This window comes from Microcaecilia unicolor, chromosome 3 (genome assembly GCF_901765095.1).
Source record: "Microcaecilia unicolor chromosome 3, aMicUni1.1, whole genome shotgun sequence".
In the NCBI taxonomy this organism is placed as follows: domain Eukaryota; kingdom Metazoa; phylum Chordata; class Amphibia; order Gymnophiona; family Siphonopidae; genus Microcaecilia; species Microcaecilia unicolor.
The window spans coordinates 443,640,162-443,662,265 of record NC_044033.1 but is presented as its reverse complement, the minus strand read 5'-3'; the positions used below and the strand labels follow the sequence as shown (position 1 = coordinate 443,662,265).

The 22,104-nt window shown below is 44.6% G+C and overlaps 1 protein-coding gene across 2 annotated transcripts in view; it reads left to right on the top strand.

Annotated features, from left to right (window-relative positions):
* TRAPPC12 (trafficking protein particle complex 12) overlaps window positions 1-22,104 on the top strand; it is a 318,722-nt gene that overhangs the window by 213,890 nt on the left and 82,728 nt on the right. Inside the window, exon 7 of one of the 2 annotated variants that reach the window (XM_030198920.1) lies at window positions 9,733-9,805. The exons of the other annotated variant lie outside the window; for it this stretch is intronic. Within the exon in view, the coding sequence (XP_030054780.1) occupies window positions 9,733-9,805 (73 nt within the window). The remainder of the gene's footprint in view (window positions 1-9,732; window positions 9,806-22,104) is intronic. 2 annotated transcript variants of the gene reach the window in all.

The following is a 22,104-nucleotide window of genomic DNA, read 5'->3' as shown; positions in this document are numbered from 1 at the left end:
TTTGGGGACTCCACACCCAGCTAGGTTTGCAAGATATTCACCATGAATTTGCATGAACTAAACACACATATGCAAATTTGTTTTATGTACAGTGGGGGAAATAAGTATTTGATCCCTTGCTGATTTTGTAAGTTTGCCCACTGACAAAGACATGAGCAGCCCATAATTGAAGGGTAGGTTATTGGTAACAGTGAGAGATAGCACATCACAAATTAAATCCGGAAAATCACATTGTGGAAAGTATATGAATTTATTTGCATTCTGCAGAGGGAAATAAGTATTTGATCCCCCACCAACCAGTAAGAGATCTGGCCCCTACAGACCAGGTAGATGCTCCAAATCAACTCGTTACCTGCATGACAGACAGCTGTCGGCAATGGTCACCTGTATGAAAGACACCTGTCCACAGACTCAGTGAATCAGTCAGACTCTAACCTCTACAAAATGGCCAAGAGCAAGGAGCTGTCTAAGGATGTCAGGGACAAGATCATACACCTGCACAAGGCTGGAATGGGCTACAAAACCATCAGTAAGACGCTGGGCGAGAAGGAGACAACTGTTGGTGCCATAGTAAGAAAATGGAAGAAGTACAAAATGACTGTCAATCGACAAAGATCTGGGGCTCCACGCAAAATCTCACCTCGTGGGGTATCCTTGATCATGAGGAAGGTTAGAAATCAGCCTACAACTACAAGGGGGAACTTGTCAATGATCTCAAGGCAGCTGGGACCACTGTCACCACGAAAACCATTGGTAACACATTACGACATAACGGATTGCAATCCTGCAGTGCCCGCAAGGTCCCCCTGCTCCGGAAGGCACATGTGACGGCCCGTCTGAAGTTTGCCAGTGAACACCTGGATGATGCCGAGAGTGATTGGGAGAAGGTGCTGTGGTCAGATGAGACAAAAATTGAGCTCTTTGGCATGAACTCAACTCGCCGTGTTTGGAGGAAGAGAAATGCTGCCTATGACCCAAAGAACACCGTCCCCACTGTCAAGCATGGAGGTGGAAATGTTATGTTTTGGGGGTGTTTCTCTGCTAAGGGCACAGGACTACTTCACCGCATCAATGGGAGAATGGATGGGGCCATGTACCGTACAATTCTGAGTGACAACCTCCTTCCCTCTGCCAGGGCCTTAAAAATGGGTCGTGGCTGGGTCTTCCAGCACGACAATGACCCAAAACATACAGCCAAGGCAACAAAGGAGTGGCTCAGGAAGAAGCACATTAGGGTCATGGAGTGGCCTAGCCAGTCACCAGACCTTAATCCCATTGAAAACTTATGGAGGGAGCTGAAGCTGCGAGTTGCCAAGCGACAGCCCAGAACTCTTAATGATTTAGAGATGATCTGCAAAGAGGAGTGGACCAAAATTCCTCCTGACATGTGTGCAAACCTCATCATCAACTACAGAAGACGTCTGACCGCTGTGCTTGCCAACAAGGGTTTTGCCACCAAGTATTAGGTCTTGTTTGCCAGAGGGATTAAATACTTATTTCCCTCTGCAGAATGCAAATAAATTCATATACTTTCCACAATGTGATTTTCCGGATTTAATTTGTGATGTGCTATCTCTCACTGTTACCAATAACCTACCCTTCAATTATGGGCTGCTCATGTCTTTGTCAGTGGGCAAACTTACAAAATCAGCAAGGGATCAAATACTTATTTCCCCCACTGTATATTCATTGTGGATTTCCTGCAAACCTGACTGGTTGTGGAGTCACAGCCCTATTCTACCTCTAATTAAATTTAAAGGAAGAGCTGAGCCCATTGTTCTGTGATGGTTGTAATGCCACCTGGTGGCATGAGAGCATAACATTACAAGTCTTGAGCTGTGCTCCTGTAACTAACTCAGCCTATGAAAGATTGTGACCTATCACTGTCACTGTGTAATTATCCTATCCTTAGAGAACAATTATTCTAGGAAAATAGATGCCTTTTGCTGATTCTGTTAATGTAGTTAACAAAATAAAAGATGCAGAAAACTGGACTTTGGCTCTACCACTGTGACTTAACTGGTAGTTTGTATTACTTTTTACAATAGATCTTGAAATAGAGACTATGCAAAAATCATAAACATATTTTGAGAATAATACTTAAAAATTTCTCTTTTAAGCCAGTCTAATAGCACAGCATCACAAAAACTTCATAGCCAGAAATTACTGTATTGCACATACAACCCAAATATTAAAATAGTTTGGTACATGTGCAGAAACATTTTCTCCGAGGACAAGCAGGCTTACTTATTCTCGCAAGTGGGTAGACGCAGATCCGCGTCGCTCAGTCCGTCATTCATGCCATAGAAAAAGCTAGAGCATTGAAGAGCGTGAACCGCGCTCCACCGCGCATGCACGAGTGCCTTCCTGCCCACTGCACAAATGCAACTCCCTCAGTTTCGCTTTTTCTGCATGAGGAGCAGCTGCTTTTAGTGGTGTCTCCTTACACGCCCAGTTTAGAGTGATTTCTTCTTATTTTTGAGTGCCTTTGGCCTTTTCTTGGTTTTTCACCTCACTTTAAGTCTCTGACTTTCTTTTTTGGCTCAGGCCATTGTTAGGTCTGCCCCGGTCGGGTTTCTTCCTTTTGTGCCTTTGCCCTTTTTTTCAGGCAGCATCACGTTATTTGATTTGGCAGGTGACGTTTTTCCTTCTATGTCCACGAAGACTACCAGTGGCTTCAAGCGTTTTAACTGGTGCAACCGGACCATCTCAGGGAAGGGCACCGATTCTTGGTGTCTCCAGTGCCATAGCCCTGCCAACTGCGTCCTCTGCCTTCGAATGAAGAAGATTTTTGGAGCCAGGTCTGATTTCTCGGCATCAGCTTTGAGGTCGGAGGCTTCGGCATCAATGTCGAGCAGTGACATTGGGAGCAGTGAGGCGTTGAGTGGGTCTCCACCTGTCTCGAGGCCTCCTGCTATGCAGGCCCTATGGGACCGTCCATCGTCTGACCCGACCCCGAGGAGACGGGAGAATTCGACATCGTCCTCGTCAGCACTGAGGAGCATGGGTGATGTGCATTTAGCGAAGGCCACGAAGCACCGTCACCGGTCTCCCTCAATCCATGATGCCAGGAGCTCCGGGGTGCCGAGGGATTTGGCACCCGAGAAGTGTCAGTGCCGGGAAGACCACTCTCCCTCCATCCAGGAGGTTCCGATGCACGTGTCTCCAAGCAGCTGAAATCCTGCTCCCGCATCGGCCCCAGTGATTCTGCAACCTGTGCCTCAGCCGACTCCACAGTCTTTCCAAATGTCGGCCCTCGATGAACGCTTCTGGGCCTTACTCCCTGAGCTTTTGGATGGCCTCATGCAGCAATGTGCATCAGTATCAGGGGTTCTTGCACCTGCCATACCTGCCACTGTGGCCCTGCCTGGTCCTCAGCCTGTGGTGCGGCCTCTGACGCCGGCGCCACTTGCGGCCCTAGTGTCGACTGCCACCCAGGCTAGCACCCCCTCAACGTAGGTGGAGGAAGCTTTGCCAGAGTCAAGAAGGGAACTGGTCTCTCGACGCCACTCTCAAGGACATGGGTCCTCGGCATCGAGGCAGGCTCAGTCTCGGACATCCTTTAGGGAGGTTTTATCTGACACCAAGGAGGAGTGCTCATGGGAATCCGAACAGGATCCCAGGTACTTTTTTTTCTGATGAGTCTTATGGGATCCCTTCTGAGCCCTCCCCTCTACCTGAGAGGAGACTGTCTCCACCCGAGAGCTTCTCTTTTACATCCTTTGTGAGGGAAATGGTTGATGCCATTCCATTCCCTGTAGGAGTGGAGGATGAGCCCAGGGCCAAAATGCTTGAGGTCCTCGACAATACCTCCCGTCCTAAGGAGGCTGTGATGGCTCCTCTTCATGAGATACTCAAGGCAGTCCTTGTACAGAACTGGGCATCCCCTCTGTCTGTCCCTGTGGTCCCCAAGAAGATTGACACCCACTATCGGATTCACGGTGAACCTGGATTTGTAAGGTCTCAGTTTATCTCATGATTCCATGGTGGTGGACTCTGCTTTCAAAAGAGCCAGAAGTATTAGGGACTATGCCTTGGCTCCCCCAGGCAGAGAAAGAACCCTGGATTCTTTTGGGAGGAAGATGTATCAGACCTCTATGCTTATCTCCAGTATCCAGTCATACCAGGTCTTCACAAGCATGCACTTGCGGAACTCGGTGAGGCAGCTGTCGGACTTGGCCAGTGTGCCAAGCCTTTTCACCAGTTGGTCAAGCAGCAGAAAGCGTGTCGCAAGTTCTTGGCCAGGGGCACTTACGACACTTTTGACGTGGCATCCAGGATCTCTGCCCAAGATATAGCAATGCATAGACTCTCATGGCTGTGTTTTTCTGACCTGGAACATTATGTTCAGCAGAGGTTGGCGGATTCCCCTTTCCGGGGGATAACCTTTTTGGAGAGAAGGTTGGGAAGGTCACTGACCAAATCAAGAAGCATATGGATACCATATCTCTTCTCTCCCGCCGGGCATCTTCTGCAACTGCATTCTCATCTAGGAAGTTTTTTAGTAAGTCAGGGAGTGCTCCCTACTACTACTGTAGGCGTAGGTACACTCCTGCGGCCTGCCAGCCTGCTCAGTCTCAGCACCAGGATGCTTGTTCACATCAACAGCGTGCGCCTAAGGCCCCTGCTGCTCCCCAACAAAAGCAAGGGATGAGCTTTTGACTGGCTCCAGCAGAGCATAACTGCAGTCAAAGTGTCTGTCCCAGAAGATTTACCGGTTGGAGGGAGGTTAAAGTTTTTTCACCAAAGGTGGCCTCTCATAACCTCCGACTGGTGGTTTCTTCAAATAATCCTGCTTGGATATGCCCTCAATTTGATTTCCAGACCTCCAAATTGCCCACCGAGAGCTCGTTCTTTAAGCTCTCAGGACAAGCAGGTGCTTGCAGAGGAATTCACCCTTCTTAAGGCCCATGCGGTCGAATCCATTCCACCAAGGGAAGAATGGCAGGGATTCTATTCTAGGTACTTCCTTGTGCAGAAAAAGACAGGGGGGTGCATCCCATCCTAGACCTAAGGACCCTGAACAAATTCCTAGTCCGAGAAAAGTTCAGGATGATTTTCCTGGGCACCCTTCTCCCCATAATTCAGGAAAACAATTGGCTATGCTCTCTGGACTTGAAGGATGCATATATTGAATCCTGATATTTCCAGCGTACTGGAAATATCCTCAATTTCGGCTGGGAACACATCACTATCAGTACCACATGTTGCCTTTTGGCCTTGTGTCAGCTCCCAGAGTCTTTACCAAGTGTCTAGCGGTAGTTGCAGTGTTGCTATGCAGACTGGGAGTCCATGTGTTCTCGTATCTCGATAATTGGATGGTGAAGAGCAAATCAGAGGACGGTGTCCATGTGGATGACAATTCGAGTGCTGGAACTACTAGGGTTCATTATAAAGTACCCCAAATCCCATCTCCACCCTGTTCAACAGTTGGAGTTCATGGGAGCCCTGCTTGATACTACTACTAGTACTCATCATTTCTATAGTGCTACTAGACGTACCCAGCGCTGTACACGTGAACATGAAGAGACAGTCCCTGCTCGACAGAGCTTACAGGACTGTTCAAGCCTACCTCCTGGAGATGCGGGTGGACAATCTTTTTTTTTCACTTTAAATATTTTTATTGAGAAAGCAGAATAAACATGCAAAACACTTCATTGAGTCTCTAGCATTCAAGGTTTAGGTATTGCAGCAGGTCACAGCTCGGCAGATGTTGAGATTGTTGGGCCATATGGCTTCCACAGTGTACATTACACCCATGGCACACCTGCACATGAGATCAGCTCAATGAACCCTGGCTTCTCAATGGTATCAAGCCACGGGTGGGGGGGAGGGGTCTAGAAGATGTCATCCAAGTGTCCCCGGAGCTTGTACGCTCTCTTCAGTGGTGGACGATTCGGTCCAGTTTGACGCTGGGACTTCCATTCCAAATTCCTCAACCGCAAAAAGTGCTGATGACGGTGTAATCCCTTGAGGCCTCTGCTGTTATTGCCAGGAGCGGCAGCTGGTCCTCCTCTGAATACCTATATCCTCGCCAAACACTCAGTTCAGTTCAAAAATCCCAAAAGGTCCAGTAGCAGCTTCCCCAGGAGTTAATCTCCCTTCCTGGGGTCTGGCTTCTAGGCTTTCCCCAAGAGGAAAGTTCACAACTAATAATTTTAGGGAGCACTTCTTCACCACAGTTTATGTGCCCACGGGCCAGCAATCCGTAGTAATAATCTTTTGGGCCCTTGCCCAGTTTTTCACCCTTTCATCTTTATGATCAAGGCAAAGAGATTATTTTGGTAAGTTCCTTCCATAGTTCAATCAGTTTATCTTTTTAAGCTCATCAATTCAGCAGTAATAATAACAATCAATTTCTTTCACTTCTCCAGTTCACATAGATATATATATCTGTAGCCCTTCTATAACAAGGGCTGACAGCTCACCTCCCTCTTACACAGTATATATTCACCTGTGTCCTCTCCATGCTGCCTTTACTAGCTGGAGTTCTCTTGTTCTGTCATTTCCCAATCCATTACAGCTGGATCCTCTGCGAATTCCATAGGTAGGGCCTCCTCCTTCTCCAAATACTCCATAGGTTCTGCACATCCAGAACCTTCTTTCTGAACTTGCTGTTCCTCGAGAGCCCTTAGGAATTCCTCCCTCTGCTTACCACACCCAGGAGGAATCACATACTGCTTTTTCTGAGCTCCTTTTCCCATTCCCTTTGCTAGGATGCCACTCCTGGTCTTTGGGTTCACTTTGTCTCAACAGGGCTTCTGGGTTCTGTAGTCTTGGGGGGGGGGGGTTCCTCCTAATGGGGACCTGTGTATTAATCTCATCACAACAGATGCATCTCTCCTGGGATGGGGAGCTCATGTAAATGGGCTTCACATTCAGGCTGCTTGGTCCTTCAAGGAAATGAATCTTCAGATCAATCTCCTGGAGCTTCGAGTGATCTGGAACGCTCTAAAGGCTTTCAGCCATCCAGATGTGGCATTGGGCTTGCCAGTATGGCATGTTTCTCCAAGCCACTTATCCGGCAGGCATAAACAATGACCTGGCTGACAGGCTGAGAAGCATAATGCAACCACATGAGTTGGTCTCTTCATATGGGCATAGCCCGCAAGATCTTCTGAGCGTGGGGCACCCCCTCAGTGGATCTTTTTGCTAATCAGATCAACCACAAGGTTCTTCAGTTCTGTTCCAGGCTTCAGGCCCACAGCAGGCTAGCATCAGATGCCTTCCTTCTTGATTGGAGGACAGGCCTTCTGTATGTGTATCCTCCAATACCTCTAGTAGGAAAGACTTTGTTGAAACTCAAGCAAGACCGTGGAACCATGATAGAGATTGTGTCATTTTGGCTATGTCAGATTTGGTTCCCTCTTCTTCTGGAATTGTCCTCCAAAGAACCATGGAGATTGGGAGTGTTTTCCAGCCTTCATCAGGCAGAACAAGGGGTCACTTCTTCATCCCAACCTCCAGTCTCTGGCTTTCACAGCTTGGATGTTGAGAGCCTAGAATTTGCTTCCTTGGATCTTTCAGAGGGTGTCTCCCGGGTCTTGCTTGCTTCCAGGAAAGATTCCACTAAGAGATGCTACTCTTTTAAATGGAGGAGGTTCGCCGTCTGGTGTGAGAACAAGGCCATAGATCCCCTTACTTGCCCTACACAGACCCTGCTTGAATACCTTCTATACTAATCAGAGTCTGGTCTGAAGACCAACTCATTAAGAGTTCACCTTAGTGCAATTAGCGCTTATCAACGTGTAGAAGGTAAGCCTATCTCTGGACAGCCTTTAGTTGTTCACTTTATGAGAGGTTTTCTTTTGTCAAAGACCCCCGCCAAACCTCCACCGATGTCATGGGTTCTCAACGTCGTTCTCACCCAGCTGATTAAAGCTCCTTTTGAGCCACTGAATTCCTGCCATCTGAAGTACTTGACCTGGAAGGTCATTTTCTTGGTGGCTGTTACTTCAGCTCGTAGGGTCAGTGAGCTTCAGGCTTTAGTAGTGGATGCACCTTATACAAAGTTTCCTCACAACAGAGTGGTCCTCCGCACGTATCCTAAGTTCCTGCCAAAGGTGGTGTTGGAGTTCCATCTGAACCAGTCGATTGTCTTGCCAACATTCTTTCCCCAACCTGATGCCCATCCTGGCGAAAGCAGTTTGCAACCTTGGACTGCAAGAGAACATTGGCCTTTTACATGGAGCGGACAAAGCCCTACAGACAGTCCGCCCAGCTTTTTGTTTCTTTTGATCCCAACAGGATGAGGATAGGGGTCGCTATCAGAAAATGCACCATATCCACTTGGCTGGCAGATTGCATTTCCTTTACTTATGACCAGGATGGGCTGACCTTGGAGGATCACGTCACGGCTCATAATGTTAGATCCATGGCTGCGTCGGTAGCCCACTTGAAGTCAACCTCCATTGAAGAGATTTGCAAGGCTACGACATGGTGTTCAGTCCACACATTCACATCTCACTACTGCATTGAGCAGGATACCCAATGTGACAGTTGGTTTGGGCAGTCAGTGTTGCAGAATCTTTATGGGGTCTAGAATCCAACTCTACCCTACTAGGCCTGTTTTCTTCTGTTCCAGGCTGCACTCTCACTCAGATTGTATATAGTTTCAGGTTAATCTGTGTTATGACCTCGCCGTTGCGAGGCCCAGTTGACCAATGTTTGTTGTTTTGGGTGAGCCTAGATGCTAGGGATTCCCCATTTGTGAGCATATGCAAGCCTGCTTGTCTTCGGAGAAAGCGAAGATATTTATCTGTTGCAGGTATTCTCTGAGGACAGCAGGCTTCTTATTCTTACAATCCCGCCCACCTCCCCTTGGAGTTGTCTCCATGCATATTTTTATTTGGTTTTTTTTTTTTTGTTTTTTTGCTTTAGTATTAAACTGAGGGAGTTGCATTCTCGTTGGCGGGTGGGAAGGCACTCGTGCATGCATGGTGCAGCGTGGTTTGTGCTCTTCAAAGCTCTAGTTTTTTCTATGGCATAAATGCCGGACTGGGTGACACGGATCGGCATCTACCCACTTGTGAGAATAAGAAGCCTGCTCTCCTCAGAGAATACCTGCTACTAGTAAGTATCTTCACTTCATTTTTGGAGCACAGAGAAATGGCTTTAAGATGGAAAGGAGACTTTGTGCATAATTTCCAAGTATACCATACATTCTTATGTTTAACTAAGTCAACACTTTCTGCTAATTAAAATCGATAAGTTCAGTTACTAACTTAAGAGAAGCAACAAAATGGCACATTTTAGAAAATCAGAAACTGCAAAATTAGTTTTCTTTCCAGGATGAAAAAAAGGTATAGCTTGAGTCACAGTTGCAGTAAATTTGGCTCGTGCATGAAAAAAGGAGTCTGACCCTTCTAGTTCTCTTCTGGAATCATCATGACATTTTTGCTAGAACTAATAATTATTCTCCTGTGGCTCATGTTTGATATTTCACTGGAAGAAAATGTATATGTCCCCACTGTGTGCTGTCTGTCTGCTTTATGGGTACAATAAACCTGAGCTCTGCAGTCGGCTGCTAAGGAGCCCTGCATTTATATGATGATTGATCTCAGCCTGGATAGTAATTGGTGATTTTGGAATGTATCCGTGCGAAACGATCCTGTCTGAATCATTTGTTTTATATTGACTTTGATATATATGAAAGGTTTACACTGAATAAAAATGGTTTTCTAATTTTAATACAAAGCTAAACTTCATGTTTAAAATTAAAAATTAACACAGATACTGGATCATTTGGAGAAAGGTTTAGCAGAAGATGGGAGCATGATTAATATTACACAGAGTAACCGGCAGGGTAAGTGTTTTTATGTTCCTTCTCCTTCTTCCCTTTTAGTGTTCTTAATCATTACAGGTTGCATATTTTTACCATCTGCACAAGTATGACAAAGGTTTTCCTGGATTGTCCCAAACTGTTAAAGCAGACCTCGTATCATATGGGCAGGCAGTACTCTGAAGTAAAGGTTTGACTTTTATATTGCCATAGTCCACACTTTCACTCAAAACATGTTTAAGCCAAAAAAGACCCAGAATGGTAGTACTATCTACATTGCAAATAATCTGTGTTAAATATAAGGTAAAATCTTTATATTTCTACAGTACAGGCAACATAGTAACATAGTAGATGATGGCAGATAAAGACCTGTACACTCCATCCAGTCTTCCCAACAAGATAAACTCGTAGCATAAGGTATGATGGAATACGACATATGCAAACTTGATCTTGATTTGTCCTTGCCATTTTCAGGCCACAGACATAGAAGTCTGCCTGGCACTGGCCTTGTTCCTCAACCACTGAAGCTGTCATCGAATCCTCACTCCAGCCCGTCTAAATCTGTCCAGCCATGATCAGGGCACAGACCATAGAAGTCTGCCCAGCACTGACTTTGCTTCCCAATTACTGTAGTTGCCATCTAATCCATGCTAATTTTGTTTGGTTCCATTCTTTCCCATAAAGGATGCCTTTGTGTTTACCCCATTCATTTTAAAATTCCATTACCATTTTCACTACCACCTGTGGGAGAGCATTCCAGGCACCTACCACCCTCTCTGTGAAAAAGTACTTCCTGACATTATTTCTGAGTTGGCCCCCTGCAACCTAAATTCATGTCCTCTAGTTCTACCGCCTTCCCATCTCTGGAAACGATTTGTACAATTTGTAGATTAATACCTTTCAAATATTTGCATGCCTATATCATATCACCCCTGTCTCTCTTTTCCTCCAGAGTATACATCTTCAGGTCATCAAGTCTCTCCTCGTACGTCTTGTAGTGCAAACCCCATAGTAAATACCAAATGCCCAGATTTGTAGTCATATGTTCATATGTCTTAGGGCCCTGATTACTAAAGTGTGCTAGCGTTTTTAACGCACGCTAACGCTAGACACCCACAGGAATATATGAGTGTCTCTAGTGTTAGCTCATTCTAAAAACGCTAGCACGCCTACAGCACGGGTTAGTAAACAGGGCCCTTAAAGTCCTAAGTATTTACTTTTTGGATTTATTTTTCAAATGTCCTTAAAACATAAAAACCAAGATAACATAAATATAAAAAACACTTCTCTATATATAGGCTTTGTATTTAATTCAGATATTAGGAATGTGGGTTCTGCTACATTTCCCCATAGGTATATGTTCAAGCATAATTTCTATCTGCATTTGTAGGCCCATGATTACAGACAGGCAACTGTTGTAGAATCAACACATAGTCTCTCAAGGTCGTAAAAGTGTTACCCTGTTTGAATGTTTGGATACATGCAGTGAGTTTGAGTTTTGGGATGGGTTTTTTGCCCAGAGATTGTGCCATTCAGACTTCAAGCTCATGCAAAGCCTATCCCAGCTGGGGCTATAATGACATGAGGCTGTTTACTTGAACCTTGTTTTATTCTTCCTATTTTTTATAGCTTAGTAATTGCAAGAGCAGTCCTGTGACTGAGAATCATGGACTACCATTCTATCTGGAACCTAGGCTAATTCCTCTTGTGCCAGGCAGTAGTTGTCAGCCTTTAGCAATGACTGGGGCTCTAAACTGATGGCTGTGTATGCTGCTTCCATTGTCTCCACAGCTGATGATGGTCCAAGGAACATATATTTGGTCTGGGAATCAAATCTAGATTTTCTTGCAGAGCAGCACAGAGGACTGTCCTTTAAGATGGATTTCTTTTTAATACATCTAGCTCCAGATATCCCAGTAACTTTGTGTTATGTGGCATTAGGCTTTAGCTGCTCTCTTTGTAAAACTTATTAAGCCATGAAGATTAGTTCAGTGCATTAACATAAACCCTTAAATGAATAAGAGAGCCAAATTGACATTCATTTCATTGACTAGCTCTGCAATAATTAGAGAAGCTAAGAGTGGTTGGGTTAAAGCACTGAAGTATGCCAGAATACGGTTTAGAAATATTGCTTAAGATAATTCATACATCACTCAATAGAATTTATCACAATGTGCAGATACTCCAACTGTTTTTTTGTTTTTTAATATCTGTCACTTTTCTTTTTTGATGTGGGTTACATATCTGGTTAAGAGACTACTGTATTCATTGAACTGTTTGAATTTTTTGCTAGTTTAATAACAAAATCCATTGAGCTGACATTCCCTTACAATTATTCTGGTACTGCAAACTACATTTCATGCAAAAACTTAAGCAAGACATTCATATCAATCAAAACACTCACCCAACCTTGACATCATCCAGAGAAGTTATTGATTCTTGTAGAATTGATGAGTTCTGAGCAAAACTCATTGATTAAAAGGCTGCAGAGTTGTTCAGATTATACATCCGTAAATAACAAAATACGTTCAGCATAGCTTTAATAAATTTCTCAAGAGATATAGCCAGTGAATGGTGATGCATGTTATTTCACTTGAGCTGTTTGAATAAACTAGTGGTCCTGGAGACATATTTAATTAATCAGTTAGCGTTTAATCTGTAATGAATATGCATGATATAGGTGTGCATGCATTGAAGACCCAGTGTATCCAAATCTAGCTCATGCATATTCATTGAGACAATCCTTAAGATGTGCCTCCAGGACAGAGTTGGGAACTACTGGAATAAACAATATCTGTTTGTATAGTTTGGAATGTTTGATTATCAAGTTAATTTTCAAAAACAATATTGCTATCTGTTTTGGGGATTGTTTTCTTGTGTGATAGGGGCCCACTGTTATTTGGGAGGATCAGTAGAGATGTGATTCATGTTCTCTGATGACAAGCTGGCCATAATTCTCACAATTGGGTAGCGCGATCCCGCGTTGCCCTGTCCGGAGCATCTAACAAACTTTAACAGAGCTTTTGTGGCATGTGAGGCACGCTCCACTTCGCATGCATGCATGCCTTCCCACCCACCACGAGAGCACTGTTACTGCAGTTCTTTTTTTTTTTCAATTTTAAGATTTTTATTCAACACATCAAAAAAACAAAATTTGTACAATACAGTTAGTAGCAGCTTCAAGACCGCAAGCTCTCATAAACATCTCAAACTCCTCTATAACACTTATCCAACATTGTATTATTGTTTTCCCAACTCCTTTATCTCCCCTCCTCCCTCCCCGCCCCCTTCCCTCCCTCTTCTTTCCCATTCATGGCTGTTCTCTCGGTGTATCATTAGCTATATTCCATATCCACTCTAAATTTGTCCATTCTTTCGCATCAGGTCTATATCTGCCAGTTCTCCGATCTGTCAATTTCTCCAAGTCCAGTATGACCCTAAGTCTCAGTTTCCAATCCAAGATAGTGGGCCCTACTCGTTGCTTCCAGTGGGCTGCTATTTCCAACTAAGCTGCTGCCAGACATAGTCTCTTGAGCCGCCTCTGCCATTTCTGGCCTCTTTTATTTCCCCATCCCAGCAGACACCACTTTGGTTCCGGCAGAAACTGAGTGTCTAAAATCAATGTCAATTGTGCAGCAACTTCCACCCAAAAAGATTGGATGGTAGAACAAGCCCACCACACATGCATAAAAGTTCCTATTTCTTCTTCACATCTCCAGCACCGGTCAGGTGCGCTTGGGTACATACGCTTCACTCTGTCTGGCATGTAGTACCACCTACTTAAAACTTTATAAGCATTTTCCTTTATTAATACACACACAGAGGCTTTTTTCACTTCCAAACACATCCGTTCCCATTCTCCCACACTCATTTCAATCTGTAAGTCCCATTCCCATGCTTTCATGTATGGCAACTTAGTCAGTGTTTCTCCTCTAAGATACCGGTAGAGTTTGGAGATGCCCCTTCTCCCGCCCTCTAAAGTTTCCCAAATATTTTCCAGCTTTTCACATTCTCTTGGATCTGTCTGTATCCACCCCTGTCTGCCCATGTAGTGCTTAATTTGTATGTATGCATAATAATCCGTCTCAGGGAGGTCATACTTCCTCTGCAGCTTCCCAAATTCTCTCAGTTTCCCATCAGACAGAAAATCTCTGAATTTCTGCAAACCTTTTCTATGCCACTCCCGGAAGGTTCTTCCCTCTTGTCCCGCAGGGAATTCAACTTCGTGTATTATATGTGCTAGAGTAGAAGTTTTCACCCCCCTCTTAAATTTACGTTTCAGTGTATCCCATAATTTCTCTAAGTGAACTATGAAAGGACTGGCATTCCCTCATTTAGGGGTAGACATTAAACTAGACCCCCATAGCCCCTCTCTAAATTACATTGTGGTTCAAGATTTTGTTCTAGGACTGCCACCTGTGACCACTGTCCCTTCCTCCATTCTGCCACCTGCTTTAATTGTGCTGCTTGGTAGTACCAAGTGATATTCGGCAGCCCCCTCCCTCCTTCTTCTACTCCGTCCCACATGATTCGTTTCGACAACCTAGCCCTTCTTCCCCCCCAGGCAAATTGTGATATGTCTGTTTGTATTTTCTTCAGCGCCCCCACTGGAACACCCACCGGCAGTGTTTGAAAGAGAAACAACAGCCGAGGGACCAGATTCATCTTTACCACTGCGATTCTGCCCCACCAGGATAACAGACCATGTTTCCATCTGCTCATATCTTTCCTAAGTTCTCTAAACAGTGGTTCATAATTTAACCCATAGAGCTGATCCAGGACCCAGGGAAGTTGTATACCCAGATATCTGAAACTGACCCTCGTTCTTTTAAAAGAGAAATTTTGTAGCACTCCCTCGAAATCCGCTGTGGGCGCCGTTATTCCCAGAAACTCGAACTTGTCATAGTTGACTTTAAAGCCGGACACCCCACCAAATATTCTAATCTCCCTGCAGATATGCACTAAAGCCTCCTCTGGTTGGTTCACATAAAAACTGCAGTTCTTTTTTTACCATGGTGGGGAGTAGCTGCATTTTGTGGCTGCTCTTCATGGCATGGTCCGAAAAGAGCTTTTTTGTGCCTTTCTGCGTTTTTTCGAAGTGAGTTTTGTGCACCCGTGTTTGGTTTCCTTTTTCCTTCATCCCTTATTGTTTTAGTTTTAATTTTTCCCAATTTTAAGTTTCCTTTTTTCACAATTTTAAGTTTCCTTTATTTTCTGCATCATTAGGCTGCTTCTAGGCCTTGACTTCGGCCGGGTTTTCCTGTTCTTTTTTCTCTGGTACCTTGCCCCTTTTTTCTAACACCATTGCTTCGTTTGATTTGGCTGTGGAGATTTTTCAGTCTATGTACACTCAAATTCCCAATGAATTCAAGCACTGTACCCAGTGCAATCGGACCATCTCTGTCAATGATTGCCATTCTTAGTGTCTTGAGTGTTTAGGGCCTGACCATAGCCCTGCTGTGTCCTCTGTCTTTGTATGAAGAAGCAGACCCAGATCACCAGAGAGGCTCGATGTGAGAGGATTTTTGGAGCCAGATCCAGTTCCTCAGCATTGACGTCAAGTACTGCACCGACATCAGGAGCGTTGGTACGCATGGCTGCTCCTAGACCTGTAGACACTGGGAGCAGTGGTGCATCGAATGGGTCTGACTGCTGTGCAGAGCCCTCGGGACAGAACAGCATTGACGTTGTTGGCACCAAAGAGCCTCAATGACAAGCTTCAGGTGAAGACCAGGAAGCATCAGCATGTCCTGGACACACGGTGCTGGGAGCTCCAGGACATCGAGGGATTTGGCACCCGAGAAGCATTGGTTCCAGGACAAATGCTCCCTCTCCATTCAGAAAGTACCGATGCATTGGTCTCCGAGTAACTGGGACCCAGCTCCCGTCTCGACCCCGCCAGTTCCGCAGCCTCTCTCTGAGCCGGTACCCCAGCTTTTCCTGGTATCAGCCCTTGGTGAGTGCATTCAGATCTTGCTCCCCAGTCTGCTAGATGGCCTCTTGCAACAGTGTGTATTGGCATCAGGGGTGCTTGTGCCTACCCTGCCTCCCGTTGATACCCCGCTTGGCCCTCAGCCTGTGTTGCGTCCTCCAATGCCTGTGTCACTTACAGCCCCGGTGTTGACTGCTACCCAATTTGCACTCCCTTGACGTCGGTGGAGGAAGCTTCACTGGAGTCGAGGTGGAAACAGACTCCTTGATGCCATTCTTGAGGACATGCTTCCTCTTAAGTTGAGGCAACCTCAGTCTCAGCCCTTCCATGAGGCGGTTTTGACTGACACTGACGAGGAGTTCTTATGGGAGTTGGAGGAGGATCCATTGTACTTTTCAGAGGATTAGTCCTATGGCATCCCCTCTGAACCTTCCCCTCCATTTGAAAGAAGAAAATCCCCTCCAGAGAGTTTTTCTTTTCCCTCTTTTGTGAAGTAAATGGCAGCTGACATTCCATTTCCTTTAGGGGTGGAGAACAAGCCCAGGGCCAAGATGTTTAAGGTCCTGGACTATGAGTCTCCTCCTAGAGACGCTGTGAGTCTCCCTTTCCACGAGGTACTCCAGGAAGTTCTTGTTCAGAATTGGGAGTCCCCTCGGTTGGTCCTGGTACTTCCTAAGAAGATCGACACTAGTACCGGATCCATTGCACACCTGGATTTGATAAGCCCCAGTTGCCTCATCATTCCATGGTGGTGGAATCTGCCCTCAAAAGAGCCAGGAGTTCTAAAGAATAAGCTTTGGCACCCCCAGTCAAAGAAACTAGGACCTTGGACTCTTTTGGGAGGAAGATGTCCAGGCCTCTATGCTTGTGTCACACATTCAGTCATACCAGCTCTTCATAAGCATCTACTTGAGGGTCTCAGTGTGCAAGATGCTGGACTTGGCTGACCCTCTCTCATCAGAGCAGGCCAAGTCACTGCACTAGTTGGCCAAGCAGTAGAGGCATGTCGTAAGTTCTTGGCCAGGGGTGCATACAACACTTTTGATGTGACAGGATCTCTGCCCAGAGTATAGCAATGTACAGACTCTCATGGCTGCGTGTTTCTGACTTGGAGCCATCAGTTCAGCAGAGGTGTGTGGATACTCCGTGCCATGGGGATAACCTTTTTAGAGAGAAAGTTGAGGAGGTCACTGACCAAATCAAAAAGCATACTGATACCATCTCCTCTTCTCTCTCCTACCGGGCTCCTTCTGCATCTGCCTCCTCATCTAGTAGGTCTTTTGGCAAGTTGAGAAGGGGTGCCTACTACTCTTAGAGACATAGGTATGCCACCTCCTCTCACCAGCCTGCTTAGGCTCAGCCCTAGCGTGCTTGTTTCTGTCAACAGCGTGCACCTAAGTTTCCTGCTGCTTCCCAGCCAAAGCAGGGGATGAGTTTTTGACTGGCTCCAGCAAAGCATAGCTGCTATCATAGTGTCCATTCCGGACGACTTGCCAGTCAGGGGGAGGCTGAAGTTTTTTCACGAGAGATGGTCCCTTATCACCTCCAACCGGTGGGTTCTCCAAATAGTCCGTCTCGGATACACCCTAAATTGGCATCAGAAACATCCAAATTGCCCACAGAGAGCTCATTACTTCAGCTCTCAGCACAAGCAGGTACTTGCAGAAGAACTCTCAGCCCTTCTGAAGGCCTATGCGGTCGAGCCTGTTCCACCAGGGGAAGAAGAGCAGAGATTCTATTCCAGCTACTTCTTGTGCAGAAGAAGACGGGTGAGATGCGTCCCATCCTAGACCTAAGGACCCTGAACAAATTACTGCTCAAAGAAAGGTTCAGAATGGTTTCCCTGGGCACCCTTCTTCCCATGATTCAGGAAAACAATTGGCTATGCTCTCTGGACTTAAAGGATGTATATACACACATTCCGATACTTCAGCCCACCGGAAGTTTTTGCGATTTCGTCTGGGAACACATCTCTTCCAGTACTGCATGTTGCCCTTTGGCCTTGCTTCAGTTCCCAGGGTATTTTACCAAATGTCTAGAGGTAGTTACAGCATCACTATGTGGACTGCGAGTTCATGTGTACACTTATCTTAACGATTGGCTGGTGAAGAGCAGGTCGGAGGATGGTGCTCAAGAGTCCATGCAGAGGACTAATAGGGTTCTTTTTAAACTACCCCGTTCCATCTTCACCCTGTCCAGCAATTGGAATTCATTGGAGCCCTGTTCAATATGCAGAAGGTTCAAGCCTTTCTCCTGGGGCTGAGAGCAGACACTCAAGTCACATTGGCTTCTCAGGTTCAATCCTCTCGGCAGGTCGTGGCTTGGCGGATGTTGAGGTTGTTGGGCCACATGGCATCCACAGTTTATGTGACACCCATGACATGCCTTCACTTGAGATCAGCCCAATGGACCCTGGACTCTCAGTGGTGCCAAGCCACAGGAGGTCTGGAAGATGTCACCAGAGTGTCCCCGGAGCTCTCACACTCTCTGTTGTTGTGGACCATTCAATCCAGTTTGACTCTTGGACTCCAATTCCAAATTTCGGATATATCTCTTCTGGTTTGGGGAACTTATGTAGATGGGCTTCACACTCAAGGTGCTTGGTCCGCCCAGGAAACGGATCTTCAGATCAATTTCCTGGAGCTTTGGGTGATCTGAAACACTCTAAAAGCTTTCAGAGATTGGCTATCTTGTCAAATTGTGCTCATTCAGAAAGGTTGGCACCAGATTATGCCTTATGTGTCAGGAGGCCATCCGGATGTGGCATTGGGCTCTCCGGCATGGCATATACTTCAAGCCACTTATCTGGCTGGCAAAAACAACTATTCCACCAAAAAATACTTGGGAAAAATTAAACTAAATAACCATTCATACATATAATCGTTAATATAATTATTTAAATTTTAGATTATGCTCAGTCCATATCCATTACACCCATAGCGTTCCCAGGGAAAGCATGTAGTAGTGTTTAGATGGAACCATCATAGCACATCCTATGTTCCACCTCCTCAAAATGTATGCGCACACACCTACTGTTACTTGTAATGCAACTTGCAGTTAATGATGTTTCAAATTTTTAAGACAGATCTCATTAAATCAACTATACATTCAAACCATATAACAGTTAGTTCTTATTATACCCCAAAACAAGTAACTGCAGTTATAATATGAATCATAATTTTAAGTAAATCACATACAGCTTATAGTTACCACTAAATTCTACACATACCACAGATGCATACTCAAAAAACCTGAATATGTAAAAACGAAAAACAAAAAAATAACTTCCCTGAGGAACCCAGTGTGCTCGTGCAGGTGATTTAAAATTTCATCAAAGGTTCATTCGTGCTCTTCAACACCATCTCACTTCTCCCTTTAACTCAAGCTGAGTTTAGAGTATCTTCCTCAGGATAAATCTCAGTATCTCCAGGAAGCACTAGCTCAGTTGTCAAATATAGCTCATTATCAAGTGTTGCCTGCTGATTCTACCCTTCAGATTAAAAAGGAAGTTTTGTCAATGCTTACGGAGGCCAGTGCAGCTGGTACTATCACCCACAGGGAATTTAAATTTCTATATCGGGAGTACCTCCGTGCCCCTCATATTTATTTCCTCCCGAAGATTCATAAGTCGCTGATTGCCCCGCCTGGTCGACCGATTGTGTCCGGTTGTGGCTCAGTGTTGGAGCCACTTTCTGAGTATGTGGATCACTATATTAAACCATATGTAGAAGAAGCACGATCTTATGTAAGGGATACGGCTCATTTGCTGGAAATTCTTGATCAGATCAGCATCCCTACTACCAAATCAGTACTTTTAGCCACCTTAGATGTAGTGGCTCTGTATACGAACATTCCTCAGTCTGACGCGTTGGGGATTATAGGTAAATATTTATCACCATTGCATCTTTCATATGAGAAAATTCGGTTACTGAACCATATGAGTGAGCTTGTCGTCAAAAATAACTATTTTTGTTTTGAAGATACATATTACCATCAGATCAAGGGAGTGGCTATGGGCGCTACAGTCGCTCCGTCTATTGCTTGCCTTTATATGACTAACTTTGAAAATGAATATGTATATACTGCCCCTATGATAGGTAAGGTTTTGGTATGGAAGCGTTATATTGACGACATCCTCATCATCTGGGATGGAACTGAGGAAGATTTCCAGCGATTTGTGTCGTTTCTCAATAGTGCGAATGCACATATGAGATTTACAGCTACTTGGCATTCTTCTGTTATCAGTTTTCTTGACGTGAGTATTATGTTACAGGAAGGAAAATTATGTACTTCAATTTACAGGAAAGAGACTGATAGCAATATGGTGCTCCACTACTCAAGTTTTCATCCCAGACACTTACGGGATAATATTCCTTCCGGTCAGCTTTTGCGATTAAAACGCATCTGCACGGATAAGAAAGATTACAAAATACAAGCAGCAGCTATGTGCCAGCGCTTTTATCAGCGTGGATATCCCGACAAGGTTATCCAGAAGGCTTATAAAAGGGCTTCCAATGCGGAACGTCAGTGGCTATTGCAATCTAAGGATCAAGACAATCCATATCCTCTGGTTTGTGTACTTCCTTTTTCAAATATGTCCAGCCTGATCCGACAGTTAATATGTAAACATTGGCATGTTCTTCAAGTACATGCACCCTTGGTAGATCGCCCCTGTTTTGCGTATAAGAGAGGGCGTAATTTGGGAGAGATGTTATCTGGTCGGTGTCCGGAATGGCATAAACAACCGGGACATTTTAAATGTGGATCCTGCATTTACTGTCAGCATGTTTATGAGGGTAACAAAATTAGTGTACCCAATAATAATCATCGAAATTTTTACATGCATAGCAGGACTGATTGTAATTCGGCTGGAGTTGTGTATTGTATATGGTGTCCATGTGGACTTTGTTATATAGGGCACACGAAGAGGAAGATTCAAATACGCATTGGGGAACACATTAGTAACATCCGTACCTGTAAAAGGGAAGCTCCTCTGAGTGAGCATTGGAGTGAGTTTCATCATCAGATTGAAGATTTGAAATATACAGTGATCCTTCAAATTAAATTACAGAGGGGAGGAAATCTGAGTGACATTTTGATTAGGAAGGAACAACGGTTTATTTATATGTGGGACACTGTTTACCCCCGGGGTTTAAATAGAGAGGTTGAATGGTTATGAAATGTGGGGCCAGAATTCCCTGAGAGTAATGGCCCCTTTAAATAATTTTGGGTGTTTCCAGCTATTGTGAGTCCCTTTCCCTCTCTCAATCTTATTGGCTGCATGGGAACCAATGGGGAGGTTCCCCTTAGGTATTTGAACAGAGTAAGGTGTTGGGCAGCTGTTTGGTTTGGAGAGTAAGGAGGGTTCCAGACACTACCTGCTCAGGGATAGTACCTGACATTGATGGTAACAATGAATTGGATTTATGTGAGTAATTGAATTTAAGTTTTGAAACTGAAGTTGTATAAATATTTAATTATATTCTAGTATAGGGTGAAAATAATGTTTAGATTATTAATGTAAATTTATGTTTGTAGTTCCCTTTCTGAGGAAGATACTCGAAACTCAGCTTGAGTTAAAGGGAGAAGTGAGATGGTGTTGAAGAGCACGAATGAACCTTTGATGAAATTTTAAATCACCTGCACGAGCACACTGGGTTCCTCAGGGAAGTTATTTTTTTGTTTTTCGTTTTTACATATTCAGGTTTTTTGAGTATGCATCTGTGGTATGTGTAGAATTTAGTGGTAACTATAAGCTGTATGTGATTTATAAGTGAGTGTTACTTAAAATTATGATTCATATTATAACTGCAGTTACTTGTTGTGGGGTATAATAAGAACTAACTGTTATATGGTTTGAATATATAGTTGATTTAATGAGATCTGTCTTAAAAATTTGAAACATCATTAACTGCAAGTTGCATTACAAGTAACAGTAGGTGTGTGCGCATACATTTTGAGGAGGTGGAACATAGGATGTGCTATGATGGTTCCATCTAAACACTACTACATGCTTTCCCTGGGAACGCTATGGGTGTAATGGATATGGACTGAGCATAATCTAAAATTTAAATAATTATATTAACGATTATATGTATGAATGGTTATTTAGTTTAATTTTTCCCAAGTATTTTTTGGTGGAATATTTATATTTGAGGACTTGGGTAGTCTATATGTTTTTTCTTCCGGTTGAGTAGAGAGTTTGGCAAAAACAACTGCCTGGCCAACAGACTGAGCAGGGTTATGCAACCGTACGAGTGGTCTCTCTACATAGGCGTTGCCTGAGAGATCTTCCGAGTGTGGGGCACCACCTCAGTAGATCTCTTTGCCACTCACATGAATCTTAAAGTCCCTCAGTTCTGTTCCAGGCTTCAGGCCCATGACAGGCTAG